Below are 21,501 nucleotides of genomic sequence, written 5' to 3'. Positions count from 1 at the left end.
CAGGTTCTGTTTACAGCATCATGATGGTCGCATCCGTGTTTGGCGAAATTGCGGTGAACGCACTTTGGAAGCGTGTATTCGTCATCGTTACGCTGGCGCATCACCCGGCGTGATGCCATTGATTACATGTCTCAGTCACCTCTTGTTCGCATTGACAGCACATTGAACAGTGGACGTTACATTTCAGATGTGTTACGACCCGTGGCTCTATCCTTCATTCGATCCAGGCGAAACCCTACATTTCAGCAGGATAATGCACGACCGCATGTTGCAGGTCCTGTACGGGCCTATCTGAATACAGAAAATGTTCGACTGCTGCCCTGGCCAGCACATTCTCCAGATCTCTCAACAACTGAAACCGTCAATGCTGGCCGAGCAACTGGCTCGTCACATTACGCCAGTCACTACTCTTGATGAAATGTGATATCGTGTTGAAGCTGCATGTGCAGCAATGTTGACCTGTACACGCCATCCAAGCTCTGTTTGACTCAATGCTCAGGCGTATCAAGGCCGTTATTACGGCCAGAGGTGGTTGTTCTGGGTACTGATTTCTCAGGATCTATGCACCCAAAATGAGTGAAAATGTAATCACATGTAAGTTCTAGTATAATATATTTGTCCAATGAATACACGTTTGTCATCTGCATTTCTTCTTGGTGTAGCAATTTTAATGGCCAGTAGTGTATTATTAATGGTATAATTGTACCACTGTTGATGCCATCATTTATAATTTTTCCCTGCTACATGTATATTTATCATCGTGTTATGAATTTGACACAATATACTTAGGAAACAATTTTCTTAGGAAACTAACTGTCATTTGCAAAAAGAAAGTGAATGAGCAAAACTGTTCTTACAATTAGATTTAATTATTCAGATGTTATAAACTAAAAGTTTTTAAGAGAAAGGAAGGATACATTTTACCACCCCTTGCCAGAAGGTGACGAGTTCTCAGTATTGGGAAGAAGAGGCAAATAAATTAAAATTTCTTCTCTCATCTCCAATAATTCTAAAACATGAACCGAGACGAAACACAAAAGATAGACTAATTTACTGATCCCCTGTTCTGAAAAATAACTTTTTAGAGATACCTTATCAATGTACAGTTAGTAAAGTGGAATAACATCTTTGCTTCAAATCCAACACTGTGACATCAGCACACCTATACACTGAAGTTATTCAGCAAGCCTACACTCACCTACACACTAAGTTATTCTTACTAGAAAATCGAGAACAATGGTAAATTCTCACACGAAATTGCTGGTATGATATCACTACTAACCCTGATTATCAAAATAATTGACATGAAAATGATTCAATTGCGCACACTAAATAACTTAGATGCCTCCATCCGTCTGTTATCCACTAATATGTCCGTACTTACCTGTCACCAACAGAATAGTTAGTGTTCTATCAGCACAAAGCTGCTAACCGCTTTCGCTATCGTGTTTGTGTGGAGAGGGGCGGTGGGAGGGGGTAGGGGGAAGGGGGAGGGTGTGTTAGCCACCAAAGACGGGAAAGGTGCTTACCTGCCAACGTAACTCTATCTTAAAATGCTATGTACCATCTTTTATGACAGCTAAACAACTCTGCCTTTCTACTTACACTTAGCTATTGACAAAACTGCAGCTGCAGACAATCAGCTACTGGCTGCTCTTACAAAAACTCACGTCCCCTTCTTTTGTATAACAGGAATATGAGATTGATTCTGTTGCACAAGTACAAGTAATGCAACAAAGAAAAGAAACGACACACTTTCTTTCGAGAGGATCAGGGCATAGGAAAATTAGCAGAAAGATATATTTGTGGTGGATGTGGTAGATCTATGTTAAAGCACGCCAAAGGCAACATCTACAATAAAACCATTGACTTGTTGCTATTTGTCCTTGCTGCATAATTCCACTATTATCGAAACCTTAATAGTTTCTGCGTTATTCTAGAATGATGTCTCTACTTATCATTCAGTTTACCAGCAATTGAATCTCTGGTGATTAGTATCATTGTTGGGTTTAAAGGCTTTTAAAAATTTTGAAACATTTTGTCGAAATCTCATGCTCGTCAGTGATATTCACTTCCTCTTCAAGAGAACATGATTGCTTGAACTTATTTGTAATCGCTGTACAGGAAGATCAAAGCTCTAGTGAAAAATAGGACCCATAATTACAAATTGTTCGAATGCTTCAGTTCTGAATGATTCGACGTTTCCCCCTTGCTATAAGACGAATGATAGCACTGAAAATCCACTTCCTCCTACTGGGAACCTCTTTGTCCCAGATTGCTGTGATTTAGCCCAAAAGAACCAAGTGATACAACAGGCCGCCCAGCCCTCTTGGGCAGCAAATGAAGGATGGAAAACAAAAGCTCTGCATATCATCGTTCACCTCGACTTAACAGAAGGACTGCAATCCAATCCTCGTTGGCGACAGTTCCGAATGACAGATTCCCATTGTGACTGTCTCGTTTGTTGCGATCACTTCCATCAGCAAAGCCACATGGGCGCCCATATGTTAATTCGTAGGGGGTAGCTAGACCTGGAGGTATGGAATATTTTTAATATTTTGGAAGGCGAATGGCGACATGTATGTAGAAAATAGTTCCAGTTTCGACCCAGTTAAAAACCTACGTAACACCGAGGCGGAAGGGTGTGACCTCGCATGGGCGCCCTTGAAAAGCCCCCGAACTATTGCCAAAAGTGATAGTCAAGTTCTTTCTCGTTTTCTCAGAATTGAATATGAGGATATTCCTTCGAATGTTTCCGTCATTTCAAAAGAAGTTGACAAACCGGATTCGCGTTCTTGCAACGTCAAAATTTTATCTTTGTTTATATCCTGTCAACAGTTGCGCCATCGATAGTAGTCGCTATTTTCTCTTCTTATATTAGTTTTTTTTGTTTCCTGTGGCTTCAGAAGCATTCCAGACACAGGAGACACTAAATGCAGTATCAGTTTATACTCCGGGTGGACATTAATAAAACCGACAAGCTACAGGGACTGGAAATTGACGAAAATTGTTCGTATGAACATGTATCCGGAAATGGACGGTGTGCGTGCAACAACAACAAATCGTCCCGGAACACACTACAGAGCTTCATCGCATCCACGTCACAGCAGATGTCCAGAGTTGTCTCCATGGGATATAATGCACGCGCTCACGCGTAGCAACATGGATTGCCGTACTCTTCCGCACGTTCCGGCCTTTCTCCGAATAGTGTCACAGGCGTTGTGAGCGCGCTATTGAAGGGTGTTCATACCAGGAACTGATTTAACATACACAACGCTTTTCAGATGCCCCAGCGATTTAAAAAAATCCTGGAAATTTAAGTCCGATTATCTAGCAGGCCGTGTTACAGGGCCTCAGCGTCCTATCCAATGTCCGTGGAAGATGTTTTTGACGTGTTGGTGAACTGTAATGCGCAAGTGGGGTGGTGCTCCGTCATACAGAAACCACATAAACTGCCGTATTACCAAAAGCACATTCTCAAACAACGCAGGCAGCGTATTCCGCAGGAAGTCTAGGTACGTTCCTCCTACGATGCCTTGTCGAGTAATAACCTAGCCAAGTATGTGGTCGCCAAGAATCCCTACCCCCCACATCGATGCTGAACCGATGCTGCTGAGACCCCTCAATCATTGTCTACAGCCCACATGACGATTATACAGACTGATGATGCCAGTTGAGTAAAGGTTGCTTCGTCGGTATAGAGAACTCATGAAAGGAATTCAATAATTTTCATGTTCTGTTGCAAAAATCGTTTGCTTAATCCTTCCCACAGAGGGAAATCCGCTAATGATATTCCTTGCAGTCGTCGTAGTTGATAGAGACAGTAGCCGTTACACATAATCGTACTTTGGCTTACACCATGTTGGCGCCGGCCGTGGTGACCGAGCGATTCTAGGCGCATCAGTCTGGTACCGCGCGACCACTACGGGTCGCAGGTTCGAATCCTGCCTCGGGCATGGATGTGTCTGATGTCCTTAGGTTAGTTAGGTTTAAGTAGTTCTAAGTTCTAGGGGACTGATGACCTCAGATGTTAAGTCCCATAGTGCTCAGGGCCATTTGATCAATTTGAACACCATGTTAGAGGGCCACTTGCCTGGAATTTGTGCTAGGATATCCTGTAAAACCTCGTCCTCTAAATATGGTGTACGCACAGTCCGGCGCCTACCTGCACGTTCGTCTATCTCGAAGGACTCATGACCACACAAACGCCCAAAAAGTGCTTGAAATGTTATGTGATATGGTTGATGTCTGTGAAGGTACTTTTTTTAGTATAACTGTGCAGCCTCTCGACCGTTTCTATCTGCTTGGCCGTACACAGACACCATACCGGCTAGTTCCAGAAATGAATACCTGACCATCCCGCTGCTTAAATACGATGCGTCAGTCACACAGTCTGCAACACTCAAGGAACACAGGGCACGTACTCACAGGAACTTTCCTACGTCAGCGCCACCTACAATGGCAATGATGCATTTCTGGACACATGTTCGTAGGACCTTCTTCACTCCGTTTCCAGTCAGGAACATGTCCCTGCATTTTGTCTGTTTCATTAACATTCACCTTGTATAAATAAACGAACACTCTCGATCCGTAACTGCGTTGAAGCAAGACTGGGGAAAACGAAGATTATGTTCGGACGCTTTACTCATTACGACCTGTAAGTTTGGGGACCCAGGTTAAAATACAGCATGGGTGTTGCAAGATACATATCTAACATTCTTGGATTTTTATATGTACAATTTTTCTTTTTATGCTAACTATTACATAAAAATAATGTTGTTGCAGGTTCATGATGTCATCATGCATCCTACGGGCAGTGCTCACTGAAGCTGCTACCAGTTTCCTGAATAACGTCGAACATTTCATTAACTTATACAGGATTCTCGTCACTGGGTAATATTGTTGCTTTGTGGATAATTTATTATTTGCACATCAAACGAGAATTTTAGCCTGGCTTATTTATATCCCACTCTATGACTGAAAACTGTTAGATTGTTCGGGAGTCAGCATTCATGAAGGCGCAACTGAGAATATTCAAACTACATATCTGAGCTATACCTGCAACCTCAAGAAACACAAAATGTATGCATTTTTCATTCTATGTAATGTCTTACTGCCAAGTTTTACCTAAAATAAACAAATAAAAATAAAATAGTATGTATTTCATTTGTGAAACAGAATAGTCAGCTTCTCACAATCCTCTTCAATGGTTTACATATTGTTAGAAATTTTGACTTTCTAATATAAGTGAGAACTTAACAGGTGGGGATATCTCGTAATTAATTGTTTAAGTTCCCAAGTAACGATGGTGGCAAGGTGCAGGTCCTATACATATACATTACTTTCCCCTACTTTCAAATTACATTATCTGAATGTTGCACGTGAAAGTATTATAATACTTTCACCCTCTGTTTTACTATAGTTCCTTGTAGAAGGAGCTTTCCCATAGAGAGGTAAATGAGGAGAGTCTTTCTAGAACCAACTACAGTAGAACACACGGAAAACGTAAAACTTGAAGACCATATGGCACTTCGTTCTGCATTCATCGCTAGAAATGCCATTTACAATATACATCTTCACAGAGTGTCCTTGCACGAATGAAGTTTTCTGTTTCTTTTAACTGTGGCAACTGTCATCCTTTCTAAAGTGAAAAAATGCATGGTACTGAGCAGTTCAGCGAATGAAAGAAGACACCGTTCCTACATTTTTCATCAAGACAACCGACAACCAACGAAACTCTCGACTCTTGGTTTTGGATGCGCCTACGCACGCTGCGGCCTTGGGTAAGCCACACAAAAAAAGAAAAGAAAATATCCGTGTCTCAAGCAGACTGCCCTTGTTCTAGTCTGACAGGCAATGCTATAAACACCGTCCTGAGTTCTATGTAAGTCACGCTATTGATACATCTACATCGCAGCGTAATCTAGATGTTTGCATCATAATGTTTACGACAAATTGCTCAGACACTTTGATAAACCAATCACCAACTTCCAACAAAAGTATCAGTAAACACCACAGTCCGCTTAGATAGACGAGACAAGCAGCAATGCTCAAAGTCTACCCTCAAAGTTTGAGAAAGCTATGATTCAGTTACATGACTACAAATACAGAGCATATAATACACATTAATTGATACCAAAAAAATGCCATAGTCGTTTCTTTCCAGTGTCCTCATGGTAGAAATTAACGCTACTTATATACTCCATTTAGTGCATTTATTGGAAGAATTAAACTGTATCAATGAAATACGGATTACAGAATAATTATTTTTGAAGTTATAACTCTAAGAACAGCGATCTTCTATCGTAATTTAACAAAAACACTCAGTATAGCTTGCAAATGGTGTTTACTTTTCTGGTAACCGGTTTCACTCGCAGATACATCAGCTTCATACCATTCTGTACTTCCATTGGAGTCGTTGGCGTACTTGCTAATAGGCACGTGGCCAAATTCGTTTCACTGACATTGTGCTTTTAGCAAGATTTAATATTTACTGTGCTAGGATGTTCAGAGGCCATAGAAATTCAAAAGCGCACAAACAACTTTAACAGAAAGGAAGAAGGATTGAAATTAAGCAAGTTGGGGCCCTCGGTGCAAAATAAAACCAACAGTGGCAACTCTTCCCCACTACAACCTCTACAAAATTCGTCGGTGAGACTCAGTGATGTTAGTCAGCCGTCTGATGAGTAACGAACCTTTTGTTACTTGGACACATACAAACACTCCAGCGTGCTGAGCTTGTTTGAGGCTGTAATTTCTTTCTGAATCTTTAAAGCCTCTGGTGATGTCTCCAGCGTTGAATGACGAAAGGTTGGACAAAGAATTGTGCCTTGGACGAAGGGCTAACACCCATAAAGCAAATATCAGCAATAACGCAGATACCAGTCATGTAACCCTGCATGCCATGAGTCGTTTCGTTGTTTATAATATCACTATTATTTCCCTGGCATTATTCTTCCTGCACACAGAAATCGCGGTTCGATGTTACATCCACACGATTATTCCGCAATTCACAGCTAAGTGCCCGGCAGAGGCTTAATCGAACCACCTTCTCCACCGTTCCACTCTCGAACAGCACGCGGGAAAGCGTGAAGTTAAATCTTTCAGTGCTAGCTGTGATTTATTTTATTTTATTATCATGATCATTTCTCCCTGTGTAGGCAGATGCCAACACTGTCTGCGGAAAATGTTAGTGATTGCAGTTTCATGAGAAAGAGCTGCCGCAACGATAGACGCCTTAGTTGTAATGATTGCCACCTCAATTCGTGTATAGTATCCGTGACGTTCTCTCCCCTATTTCGAGCTAATGACCAACGAGATGCCCTTCTTTAAACGTTTTCGATGCTCCCCCTCAGTTTTATCTGGTGTGGATTCCACAGCGAAGTGCAGTCATCCAGAAGAGGGCGGACAAGTGTTGTGCAAGCAGTATCTTTTGTAGACTTTCTAAGCGTTCTGCCAATAAATCGCAGCCTTTGGTTTGTTTTCCCTACAACATTATCCATGTGATCGTACCTACTTAAGGTAATTGTAATTGAAATCCCTATGTATTTTGTTGAATTTACGCCCTTTACGTTTTTGTGCTGTTTCATGGGACCGAAATTTAGTGGGTGCCTTCGCATTCTTCATTGTTTACAGCCAATTCTCACTTTTAACGCCATAGAGATATCTTGCCTAAATCATTTTGCAATTCGGTTCGGTCAGCTGATGACTTGTAGATGCCAGCATCATCTACAAACTATCTAAGAGAGCTATGCGGATTCTGTCCTAAATCGTTTGAGTAGATAAAGAACATCAGAGGTCGTACAACACCTCCTTGAGGACGCCAGACTATGCTTTTGTCTTTCTCGATGACTTTACATCAGTTACGACGAACTATGACCTTTCCAACAGGAAATCATAAATCCAGTCACACAGCTGAGACGATACCCCATTGGCACGTAACTTGATGAGAACACGCTTCTGAGCAATGGTGTCAAAAGCCTTCCGGAAATCCAAATATATAGAATCAACTTGAAATCCCATGTCGATGGCACTGAGTATCTCGTGAAAATAAAGCGATATTTTTGTTTCGCGAAAGCCGTTTTGGCTATTTATCAATAAATCGTTTCCTTACAAGGTAATTCATAACGTCTGAAAACAGTATATGTACATCCCACTGCAAACTGGCGTTAGTGGTACGTGTCTGCAATTCAGTAGATTACTCACATTTCCTTTCTTGGGTATTGCTTTGTCTTGCGCAGCTTTCCAGTCTTTGGATACAGATCTTTCTACGAGCAAGCGGTTGTATATAACTGCTGAGTAAGGAGCTACTGTATGAGCTCACTCTGAAAGGAAACTGGAGCATACAGTCTGAACCGGAGGACCTGCCTTCATCAAGTGATTTAAGCTGCTTTGCCACACCGAGAATACCTTCTTCTAAGTAACTCATGTTAACAGTTGTTCTTGACTCGAAGTCTGGAGTATTTACTTTGTCTTATTTTGTGAAGTAATGACGGAAAACCGTGTTTCGTAATTCTGCTTTAGGGGCTCTGTCATCAGTAACATTACCATTGTTATTGCGAAATGAAGGAATTGATTGCGTCTTGCTTCTGGTGTACTCTACATAAGATTTTCTGCCAAATTTCTAGACAGAATTTTGCTGTGGAAACTATTAAAAGCATCACGCATTGAAGTTCGCGCTAAATTTTGAGCTTCACTAAAACTTCGTTCATCTTCGGGATTTTGCAATCTTTTAAATTTGGCATGTTTTCTCGCTGTTTCCGCCAACAGTATCCTGAACCGTTTAGTCAAATATGGAGTATTCGTATCACCTTTCATTAATTTATCAGGTACTTATCTTTCCACACCCTTTGATACTGGTTCTTTGAATTTAAACCACATCTGATCTGCGCTTACATAGTCACATTGAAAGGAGTGGAGACTTTTTTTAGGAAGGTGTCAAGCGAATCTGTTTGTTTTTTTTAATATATGTGTTTTGCGTTTAAATTTTGGTGGGTTTGAATGTTACGGTATTCAGTATCGGTACAACAGCCTTGTGGTCACTAATCCTTTTTCCATCATGAAGATCTCTATGTTCGGGATTATTTATTGCTGGGAGTAAAGTTTTGTTTTTCGCAACCATTTACACTTCGATGGGTCTCCTAAACTAATTTTCAAAATAATTTTCTGAGAAAGCATTCATAACGATTCTGGACGAAGATTTATGGCTTTAAACATTTCGCCAACATATCAAGGGTAGATTGCGGTCACCACCAACTACAGTATAATTCAATGAGGGTGCTACCTGCTAGTGATGAGGCTTAAGTTCTGTTTCAGTATCATATGAGTTGGGCGGTCATCAAAAAGGATGAAGTCGCAAATACCCACTCCGTTAAAAATCCCTGCAAAAATTCTGCATTATATCCAAGTCCATAAACTAATAGTAGTTGACGTAAAGCTGCTGCAATACTCCAGACGGCTGTTCCATTTTAGCGTAGACCAACTCTGATTTATATGGATGTCTTGTATTTCCTAGAAATGGTTTCCTGTTCTTCCTTGACAGTTTTTCCAATATGCTTATGGATGCCAGGGTATTTCTCCTGCGCAGTAGAAATGTCAGTTTCGTCATGACGCAATATCTGGTCTCCCTCCCAGTTAATTTCAATGTGGCGTCATCCCTCTTCTACATCTAGTGCTTGCATTAAAATCCCCCGCAAACTCCAGTTACTTCATGCTTTACCAAGGGGTATCTATAAAATTTGTGTAACTGTAGGAAAGCAGTACGATATATGTAGGGGTAGGCAGAGAATTATAACTGATGTGTTATGGTTGGTTTGTGTGATGACGGAATGAGATATTTTCCCATGCAATACACTCTGACACGGTCTCGAGCTGCTACTAGCTTAGTAAGGTGTACAAGTTGTCTGTGGAGTATTATTCCCACATCGCAAATCACTTGTTAGCAAATGAGACGACAGGTCAAAACAATAGTACCTTATAGGAAAAAAAATGATTTTCTCTTAACCTTTTGGAGGACTGCCTACTTTGCTGTAATGACTGTATTGTCTGTCAGTTCTACGTTTTTATGTATAATCATATTGAGAGTTGCACTATATGTCTCAATAGAATGTTAATGTACGGTCGATCACTTTAACAAAAAAAAAAAAAAAAACAGCTACACAATATGGATATGGATGTATATAATTATACAGAACTTTGCGCTAACTCTGCCACATGATGTATGACTGTATGTCTGTAATGCAGTGTGAGCTATGTGGAACATAAAAATCGCCTACTTATCTCGCATGGAACAAAAGTATTTGTGGGGGACAGTATCAGATAATGGAATAAAAAAGTGAGCATCATCCAGTTCATGACAAGCTGATACATATAAGCATCTTTTTTTACGCAGATCCGAATGGGAAAGCAAGCTTATACCCAGATATTTGATATATCTCCTAATGTAGTAGTAAACACTACCATTTTCGACTAGTCTACCAACATGTGAGCATCCTCCACCAGCATCTCTAGTGCGTGCAAATACCGCGAACCCCCCTTTCATATACCCAGTTTCTTCACACATTTACTCTGTTTAAAGTAAGCCTTATTTTTACATATAGGCAACAGCCTGACCCTTTTCCACTACCAGTCTCCATTTTTCCTTTGTGGCAAACCACTTTCGCCATATACAGTGGGTTCCTTTTTTTTTCCTGACGTCAGTCTATTCCATTTCCACTTTTTTCGACATTAACTGCCCATTAAGAAATAATTTCTTTAATATGTTTCTAACTTATTCCATCCCAGTACACTGCTTCTCTTTCTCAGGACCTGTTGAAGGAACAATATTTGTCGGATAGCAGTGTTGCTCAGCGTTAATAGGGAGGATGTATCCGCCGCTTTCTGACGCAGCCGGTTTGCTGTGACTCGTCTTATTTTGTTCGGTGGGTTAGCACAGGGCGTGAAAAGGGTGACCTGTCATTATAGCAGTGTGTTGCACCTAGTTCACTGGGATCGACACATGTGACAGCAGCTGGGATGCGCCTCTAGTCACTTCATATGCAGCCGAGCTGGAGGGCAGCGGCATGCAGTGGCTTTTGGCTGTGGTAACGGCTGGGCTCATGCAGTACCCTGGTCATTCGTGCTTATACTGTGGTTGCTTGTTTTAAATAAAGTACATATCTCCTCTTCCATTCCCATCCTAGTGACAACTGCAGTTTAGTGATACATTATTTCTGCGGCTAGCAGAGTGTGATATAGCTGTAGAAGAGTTCCCAGAGTTATTTACAGATCAACCATAATATTATGGTGTTAGGCTCCTCTTAGGCGACCTGGTAGTGTATTAGTCATTGTTTAGCACGTGCCTAAGCACCAAGTTAGTACACATCTAATCGTTATTAAGCATTAATTTCCAAGTCCACAGTAGGCTGTCACTTGTTTAATGCATGTGATATCAGAACAATTTGTTTAAATAATGCACTGTAGTAGTTATTAAGCATTTAATGTCTTATGTTTACAGTCTCCAAAAGTAGGTTGAAATGGTAGAGAGCTATGCTGAGCACAAATAAAATAACCCGTTTCTCGTCTCTATTTGCCGCATTTAACATCAACAAAGATGAGCAACACTTATTCGCCATGGAGGCTGAGTTTAATATAAACAATTACGAGCCATCAAGCTCATGGGAACGCTCCACATAAAGCCATTCAAAATATAGTTTTTATAATAGTACAGAGAATTACTTTTTTTAATCAAAATCAAACTCTTTCAACTCTGTAACTATTATAAATTCGTCTCAGAGGTACTTATTGGGTCTAACAATAGTTGTGGATACTTGGAAATCAGCACTACAAAGACCATAGTGTGCATATACTTTAGACATAAAAAGTACTTTCAAGATAGAAGAACATGTAGCTTCTATACAGGCGTTAAAATCATACTCAAAAACATTCACAAGAGCAACCAAGGACAAACCCAAATATAATAAAGGGACTGAAACACAATGGATTCGCTGACTTGACCTCAGCCCACACCAAAACGATTGCCGGAATCAGTACGCTTTCTAAAACATACATAGAGTAAATACACTAAATTTACGTCACATACAAATGGCAAATAGCATAGTGGTCTACAACGATGACAGAGATAATGAGGATGGATTAACTGGGTCTATTTGACCCACAATTTCTTGGGGTAACGCAGCAGAATTTACATAAATAAACGGCAGTAAACATATGGGTCTTGTCATCTTTAGTGACAAGGGAAATATTAAAGACTTATAACACAGAGAGGACAAGCACCAGTAGCAGAGGTAAGCCAGCCGCTGTGGACGAGCGGTTATAGGCGCTTCAGTCCGGAACCGCGCTGTTCCTAAGGTCGCAGGTTCGAATCCTGCCTCGGGCATGGATGTGTGTGATGTCCTTAGGTTAGTTAGGTTTAAGTAGTTCTAAGTCTAGGGTACTGATGACCTCAAATGTTGAATCCCATAGTGCTCGGAGCCATTTTTTGAGCAGAGGTAAAGGCAATTCTGTCTAGATCAAAGTAGACTGACAATGCAAAAATTTTAAAGATACCTTACTCTAGAAAATACGTGCACGAGTAGTGCAGGAAAGACAAATCTGCCAAGTTCAAGATTAACGGACAGTGAAAAAAGTACTATGGGACTTAATTTCTGAAGTCATCAGTCCCCTAGAACTTAGAACTACTTAAACCTATCTAACCTAAGGACATCACACACATCCATGCCCCTGGATTCGAGCCTGCGACCGTAGCGGTCGCGCGGTTCTTGACTGTAGCGCCTAGAACCGCTCGGCTACCCCGGACTGCCCAACCCACAACAGACAGACCTAGACTGTGAGCTGCGCATGTGCTTAGATCACACTCGAGGCGCCGCTGCCGCACAACTAGAAAAACTGTAGGCAAAGAAACCCAAAGCCGATGATACGAGCTTGTGCACAGCTCAATTCTCTCTCAAATAAAGGAAAGTATCTAGGGGTGAAGGAACAGAACCCGTGATTTAAGGGCATCCTATGTTTCAACATCCTTATTACCAGAGCTTATTTTGAACTGACTTAAATGCACTCTCAGCTGTCTCTGAGTGGCTCCGTTGGAAGATGTTGTCCACTACCAGCTACTCAAACACCTGATGGAAAGAGAAAATATAAGTGGAGTAGCTGGCTCAAGAACGATATCTGCTTTTTATGTGTACACTGAAAGGTGTGATCTTGCCTACGGCTCCTCATTATGCAGAGTGCGGTGTTGTAATGATACCCTCTGTATACCTATTACTGCTTCCTACCCCAGACTTTCATTTGGCACAGGAAAACTCCCTTCAGAAACCTATTGAGACTTACACGCAAGGATAACGCTAACTAGAGATGGCCCATTCCAGCTGTGCACTGGCTCCGATTGTCATAGTCAATGCGAAAAATAATTAACCCATCCAAAATAATGAAACAAAAGTCTCACACTACCGAAATCACACATTAGCTATCGGGTAACGAAAGTCTTTATTGTCCTAGAGATCAGAATGCACAACAGAAACAAGTAATCAAAAATTCGATGGGTGAGAATAAACTCTGCGCATAACAAGCACCACAAACTGTCGCGGGCCCCTTACACAGTTGAAACCTGGTAGTCAAGGGAAGGCAGGATTCGGTTACGATTGTGGACGGGGCCGTAATCAGTTACTATTGGTTGCCTTTTACAGTTACACACATTTATTTTTAAAACAGTAATTGCAGACTCAACAATAAATAAAAAATATCACACGTTATTAATCAAGGAATCAGCAACTGTGTAAATGATAGTGTTTTCGGTGCGTTGCAATTTAGCAAATCACCATAAAATATAGATACACCTAATGTTTAAAAAAAAAAAAAACAAGCCATTGTGATCATGGCTGAAGGCCTAACACACCGAGAATGGCAATAAATTAAGAATGTTTAAGAACTCGCTGCTATTACAATTTACAGGTATTTAAATACTAAAGAGTAAGGGGCCACAAACACAGCAGAAGGTATCAGACACCAGGAACGGCAGTAAATATGGTTTTAACGCTTACTGCTAAAATACAAATATTTAATTATTTTTTCAAAGCAAAAGACCACCCTCATGGCTAAAGGCCACACACGCCAGGAACGGCAATTATATAAAACAATTTAGAAACCTGCTGTAAAACAGCAAATACAAGCAAAGGGTAATTAAAAGAAACAAGCAACTGACTACCAAACGGGTGAAATAAGATGATGGTAACCTTGTAACACAACCCTTACACTGCTAGATTTATTCCAGAAGGCGACCGGAACTATTAATTAGACATACATAAACTTTAATGTAGGCATTACAAGGTATGGTAATAAATAATACAATAATAAAGCACAAGAATCTGTCACAGACGGTGCTCCAAGAATCGACCTCTGAGAAGGTCCAGCAACAAACACTTTCGCGAGCGATGAGATAGGCAGCCAAGAGTTGCATTCACTTCACAAGATGGTAACTCAGACTAGTGGCAGTCTAACGAATGACTAATTATAATCTTGCTGAAGCTACCTGACGTCCAATAAAACAAATGCAAGAATGGAACAACACGCCAAAGCCGGAATCGGCGGACTGCACTACGCCCCCAGAATAGTGTGCTTCGAGCGCCCGGAACGAGAAAGGAATCACTACCACGAACCTCCGAGGAGAAGAATCACAAACGGCCTACAATCAAGAAAGCTGTCAAAACTACACGCCTTACTGGACAGCAGCGACAAGGCGAGAAAACGTACACTGCCATTACATACTCTAACCCCCAAGGCAGGTAACGGGGGCGTTAGCGGCCACCAGGCAGGAAAAATACCGCTTGTTGAACTTAACAAATTGTAACAAGCAGTAAATAGTAATAAGAAGTCGAGGAAAGCTAATCAGATCCGTTTTCACCAAGCACTCCACTCGCTGTTCTTCGCCTCGGGGGCAGTACGCGCAGCAACACGAACCCAACTCACTGGAGAATCGCGAGCTGTCACAAAGGTCGAGATTTCTCTACTCGAATTGAAATGCACTCATCTTAAAGCCTGCAGGATCTGGTTTACGACGAGGTAATGCACCTTCGTGACCACAGCCCTTCCATCCGGCAGTCCATACGCTCTGCCAGCAGTCCCAGCGTGTTCCCTGCACTGCGCGGACCTGGCTCCTCCTGAGTCCCGAACCGAACTGGCACACTCACACGACCCGTAAAAAACAACGACGTTGCCCCAAAGATAGGGCGACAGTTACTACATATCAATAACCGCCGCTGCTGCCACTAGTGGACAGGCAACGCTTGTGAAACTGAGTAGCGCCAGTCAAAACGAGAAGAAGACAAACAGTTGCAACAAAGCCAACTAAACGATACCGCCTGGCCTCCACCAGTGCTGGGGAGCGTGACACAAAAAATTTTGATGTCCCTCTGTCGTCGAAGCCACTGTTGCTCCCACGTAGCTGTGATGTCAACCACATCATTCTCTCCGCAGTCAGTGCTCTGCACTGGCTGAGAGCAAAATACGTTCTACCACCCCTTGCATGACAAATAGATACTATTAGAGGCTCATCCTCCCTGAGGAGCGCGGCGCCAGTCTGTCATTCGAGAGGCGAAAGTTTTGCGAAGCCTGCCGTCCAGTATGGTCAATTCTCCAAAAACCTTCCTGTACGTCTGCCTCATGTGCCAGGCTACCAACCATTGATTCAGATCAGACACAAAGTATTCCCGGCCAGGAAAGTAACTCATGCTTATATGCTCGTTAACATACACAAACCACAGTCAACCTCTTATTAAAATGCTTTGTTATTACCCTTGCCTGAGGACGTACTGACGGATTAATAAATGCATAAAAATAGTGCAAATAAAGTCTGAGAAGTGAAATGGAGGCTGTCTTATAGAACAGCCGCCTTTCATAGTTATGAACGAGGATACTGACTGTGGAGATCACATATATGACGTCGTATGGCACCAAAAATCGAAGTATCAGGCAGCAGTAGCCTACCGAGACAGGCGCAGCTGTAAATCGCTTGTGTGTCATTTACGAGTTCGTAACCAGGAGCGAATTTTATTGTATCATCTGTGTGCTTTAATAGTTTAGTTTCTTGAGTTTCTGCCTGTAAATTTAACATCTAATAGGAACAGTTCTCGCGTTTTCGTTTGCGTCAGAAAGTAAACCTATTTTGTGACATATTGAAAGTTCCTAATCAGGGGCAAAATAGTATCGGCAGCAATTCAGAGATTTGTACCAAATAAACTAACAAACGACGGAGCTGATCGTCCTTGGTACACAAATAGGGTTAGAACACTGTTGCAGAAACAACGAAACAAACATGCCAAATTTAAACAAACGCAAAATCTCCAAGATTGGTGATCCTTTACAGAAGCTCGAAATTTGGCGCAGACTTCAATGCGAGATGTCAACAACAGTTTCCACAACGAAACTTTGTCTCGAAACCTGGCAGAAAATCCAAAGAGATTCAAGCGTTAACGGCAAGAAACAATCAATGCCTTATCTGCGCGATAACAATGGAGATACTATCGAAGACAGTGCTGCACAAGCAGAGTTACTAAACACAGCCTTCCAAAATGCCTTCACAAAAGAAGACGAAGTAAATATTCCAGAATTCGAATCGAGAACACCTGCCAATATGTAACGTAGAAATAAATATCCTCGGAGTAGTGAAGCAACTCAAATCACTTAATAAAAGCAAGTCTTCTGGTCCAGACTGTATACCAATTAGGTTCCTTTCAGAGTATGCTGATGCATTAGCTCCATAATTGACAATCATATACAACCGTTCGATCGACGAAAGGTCCGTACCCAAAGACTGGGAAGTTGCACAGGTCACACCAATATTCAAGGAAGGTAGTAGGAGTAAACCACTAAATTACAGGCCCATATTGTTAACGTCCATATGCAGCAGGATTTTAGAACATATATTGCTATCGAACATTATGAATTACCTCGAAGGAAACGGTCTATTGACATACAGTCAACATGGGTTTAGAAAACATCGTTCCTGTGAAACACAACTAGCTCTTTATTCACATGAAGTGCTGAGTGTTATTGACAAGGGATTTCAGATCCATTCCGTATTCCTGGATTTCCGGAAGGCTTTTGACACAGTACCACACAAGCGGCTCGTAGTGAAATTGCGTACTTACGGTATATCGTCTCAGTTATGTGACTCGATTTGCGATTTCCTGTCAGAGAGGTCACAGTTCGTAGTAATTGATGGAAAGTCATCGAGTAAAACAGAAGTGATTTCTGACATGCCCCAAGGTAGTGTTATAGGCCCTTTGTTGTTCCTCATCTATATAAACGATTTGGTAGACAATCTGAGCAGCCGTCTTCTGTTGTTTGCAGATGACGCTGTCGTTTATCGGCTAATAAAATCATCAGAAGATCAAAACAAATTGCAAAACGATGTAGAAAAAATATTTGAATGGTGTGAAAAGTGGCAGTTGACCCTGAATAACTAAAAGTGTGAGGTCATCCACATGAGTGCTACAAGGAACTCGTTAAACTTCGCTTACACGATAAATCAGTCTAATCTAAAAGCCGTAAATTCAGCTAAATACCTAGGTATTACAATCACGAACAACTTAAATTGGAAAGAACACATAGAAAATGTTGTGGGGAAGGCTAACCAAAGACTGCGTTTTACTGGCAGGACACTTACAAAATGTAATAGAACTACTAAGGAGACTGCCTACACTACGCTTGTCCGTCCTCTTTTAGAATATTGCTGCGCGGTGTGGTATCCTTACCAGGTAGGACTGACGGAGTACATCGAAAAAGTTCAAAGAAATGCAGCACGTTTTGTATTATCGCGAAATATGGGAGACAGTGTCACAGAAATGATAAAGGATTTGGGCTGGAAATCATTAAAAGAATGGCGTTTTTCGTTGCGACGGAATCTTCTCACGAAATTTCAATCAGCAAATTCCTCCTCCGAATGCGAAAATATTTTGTTGACACCGACCTACATAGGGAGGAACGATTACCACTATAAAATAAGGGAAATCAGAGCTCGTACGGAAAGAGATAGGTGTTCATTCTTTCCGCGTAGTATACGAGATTGGAATAATAGAGAATTGTGAAGGTGGTTCGATGAATCCTCTGCCAGGCACTTAAATGTGATTTGAAGAGTATCCATGTAGATGCAGATGTAGATTAACAGTAAACTTCTGGGCAATCTTTCTCTGAGGACTGAAATTCTTTAAAAAAGCAACGTCACCAATCTTGAATGAGGTAGGGAGCCTGCCCCCGTCATATTGGACACCCTCCCTCCGGTGTGCAAGGCGATTAATGTTTTTAGCAGCTTCCCAATTTTTTCTGATGGCCTTTCGATTAATATCCCCAGAAAGGAGATCAGATATTGACCCTTATCAGCAAATTAAATGTAAACGATAACAACAGTTTGGCGTATATAGTTTTATGGATTCATGCACAGTTGTGATAAATGTGAAACTAAGCCAGCTGATTGACTGACCCCATTTTCCCTGAGACTGCGTATGAAAAACGATTATGGCTGATTTCAAAATACGACTAACTCGTTCCGCAAATGACAGCTGCCTGTAATAGGCGTGGTCGTCATTTGAGAAATTGCGCTATTAGAACATAATCTCCTGAATTCCTGGGATAGAAAGGGCAGCTCATTATCACTCACTAAAATCTTAGGTGCCTAAAACACCAAAATATTTTGGCCAGGTGGCAGATGACCAGGTGGCAAATGGTAACAGCAGTTGTCACAGATTTCCTCAGAAGAAACCAAACAAAACGAGTAGCTCCACAAATATGTATCACTTACCTCTTTGAGGTGTAGAGCCCCCACGTAGCAGATAAAGAGCATATCATTAGGATTCTCTGTCCGACTGTAATGCAGACTGTCACTGCGGGTACTAAAATTAGGTTTAACTATTTTGTGTATTTGGCACTGGCATACTAGTTTCCTTATATCGACATTAAAATTTGCCCAAGTTAAATGATCTTCAATCCTCATGATGGTTTTGTAAATGTACAGACTGGTGAAGGTATTCCAAAACTACAAGAATCAATTCCTTATGAAGACGAATCTTGATCCTCCTCGTAGCAGTTACAATAACACATGAGGCATTTATCAGTGGAATATCCTGGCACCTGTCAACTGTCTATAAGCAGTTGTTGACATTACTTGAATGGGCACCCTTATTTTGTTTTCTGAGCGGCAAGGGTATCTCTCCCAGAACAGCAGAAACACTTACGGATTCCTAGCTATTTGTGGCGTCTCGACAACTTCCAGGTCACACTGGAACATCTGACTGAGACTATCAGCCACTTGATTGCCCGCATCTCTGATAAGCATTACTTGAAAATGGGAGGCAGAAATTTTAACCGCCAGCAGGCGATCCTTCCTGTTTTACAGGGCCTAGTCAATACCTTGGTCGAAGGCTGATTATCTCCAAGACATCAGTTAAGAGTACATACTTTGGCAGTGGAAGTAAATGTCGTGGATAAGAATTCTAGAGGGAGACCAAGGCTTGATTAAAGTGATATAGGGTGCAATTGTTATGTAGGAATGCAAGGGCTTACTCGGGATGAACTAGCGTGAAGAGTTTAATCGGGATAGTCTTCGGACAGAAGGCGATATCAATGATAGCGTGCACAAGTAGTAACACTAGATCTTGTTGTTTCTTTCGTGTTCCGAACGAAACAAAGTAGCCTCAGTCGTGTTTTTATTTTATTGTCATGGTCCCTACAGGAGATGTAAGACAGACGTGCATTTATTGAAAACCGTACCTCTGACACCACTTTTTTGAAATTAAGCCAGAGTCTCGAAAGAATCAATTATCTCTTTCTTAGCAAATTGTTACATAGGCTCCGCTCAATCTCATTGTTACACTTGTCGTATCAGTTACATGTGAGCTTCAAACCCGCTTCCATCCGCTATATCAAATGAACACTAGGGGTTGCAGTTAAGGCTATTCATAAATTATACAGCTGAGAGGAACGACTCATAGGAAGGTAAAGGCAGGCAGGATAAGAGCTGTGCCTAGTACCCATCCCATATTTCGTTTCAATTTAAGCACAATTTATTATTCGCTGCAGTTTAATAGATGGCCGTATGGATATGGTTTACAGTCAGTAATTGATAACGAGCGAAGTACAAAAATATAGTCATCGTTTATCTGAAAAGCACTTCAGTCTCAAAAGTTTCAGTTCACTGTCGCACTCGGTAATGTTTCTGTAGCCTTTGGCGCCTGCAGAAATTTATCCAAGGTGTCAAAACGGCAATCTTTTTATACAATTTATTCGGATTAAAAAATATATTGCGCTGTAAAACTGAGCAATTTTCCAACGAAACAAAACCTCTACTTCGACATGTAATTTGTACATATGTGGACTTTTTTAACATTTATACTTTAATTATGATAGCAATAAAGTTTTTATTAGAAATGAGGTATTCTAAATATCGAAGATTAACTTTCACAAAGTAACGCTCCTCCCGCCCCTTTCACAAAGTAACGCTCCTATCCCCCCCCCCCCCACCGCCGCCCCCCCCCCCCCACGCTCTCCCCGCCATCCTGCTGAACACAACAATGTAGCACGAAGTCTAAAGCAGGGAAAGTAGAGTTAAATTCACCCGTCACAAAAATGGGTTGATTTAGTGCATCTTTATGACACACAGTTTAGGTTGTTACAGATTTGCCCAGTTTTAAGAGTTTTGTTTCATTCACGCCCAGAAAAAGATGTATCACATAGTTTGCCAACTTGGTAAAATTTTTATTTTCTGATTTCATTATAGTCCAAATAATAATCGGCCTATCCTCATTTAAAGTAAATAAAAGTGAGAGAAAAGAAATTAAAACAATTTCAGCCCTCGGTCGCGAAAATTAAGTCTTTTTGACCTAGGCTTTGGCTACTTCTAAGAGTTCCTTCATCAGAAATAAAACATTTAAAACTGGCATATCATGTATAGAATAAATATGAAGCGATAAAGCTTTACTCACAAAATATTAAAATAGAAAACGTAAGAGGTAAGCCACCAAGGGCTGTACCACATGTCGAGCTGCAGTAGCATCCGTCTGATCGCTTCATATTTATTTTATACGTGACATGCCAGTTATAATTTCTTTTTCTGATGAAGGCACTTTTAGAAGTAGCCGAAACCTAGGTCAAAAAGACTTCATTCCCGCGATCGAGGGCCGCAATTGTTCTAATTTTACCTTGATAATGCAGCCATGTTTAATGCTTTAATGAGAGAAAAGCTAAACTACATTAAGTACACCTATTTACTCAATTGTACAGTGGAACCGTATGAGAGAAAAACATCTCACAACGTCTTTAACACAGTAACCTCCAGTCAATGTAATTAGTTGAAGCTGTTAGTCACTTACAAATTCAGAGATATGAGAGAAAACACATTTAACACCGTATTCTGAACATATGAATGCTATAGTTAGAAACAAAGTTACAAGGTGAAATAAAATTTTGCCTTTTTTACTAACACATTCACAAACGTATCTAATTTCATTAACTTCA

General features: G+C 41.1%; 1 protein-coding gene across 1 annotated transcript in view; it reads left to right on the top strand.

Annotated features, from left to right (window-relative positions):
• LOC124777852 (dehydrogenase/reductase SDR family member 11-like) overlaps nt 1-5,140 on the top strand; it is a 40,446-nt gene extending 35,306 nt beyond the window's left edge. Inside the window, exon 6 of the mRNA XM_047253389.1 lies at nt 4,786-5,140. Coding sequence (XP_047109345.1) covers nt 4,786-4,827 — 42 coding nt within the window. The 3' untranslated portion in view covers nt 4,828-5,140. The remainder of the gene's footprint in view (nt 1-4,785) is intronic.
• The last annotated feature ends 16,361 nt before the right edge of the window (nt 5,141-21,501 follow it).

The sequence above is a fragment of the Schistocerca piceifrons genome, chromosome 2 (assembly GCF_021461385.2).
Source record: "Schistocerca piceifrons isolate TAMUIC-IGC-003096 chromosome 2, iqSchPice1.1, whole genome shotgun sequence".
NCBI classification, from domain to species: Eukaryota; Metazoa; Arthropoda; class Insecta; order Orthoptera; family Acrididae; genus Schistocerca; species Schistocerca piceifrons.
Note: the sequence above shows the minus strand (reverse complement) of the source record. Positions and strands in the feature narration are given on the sequence as shown.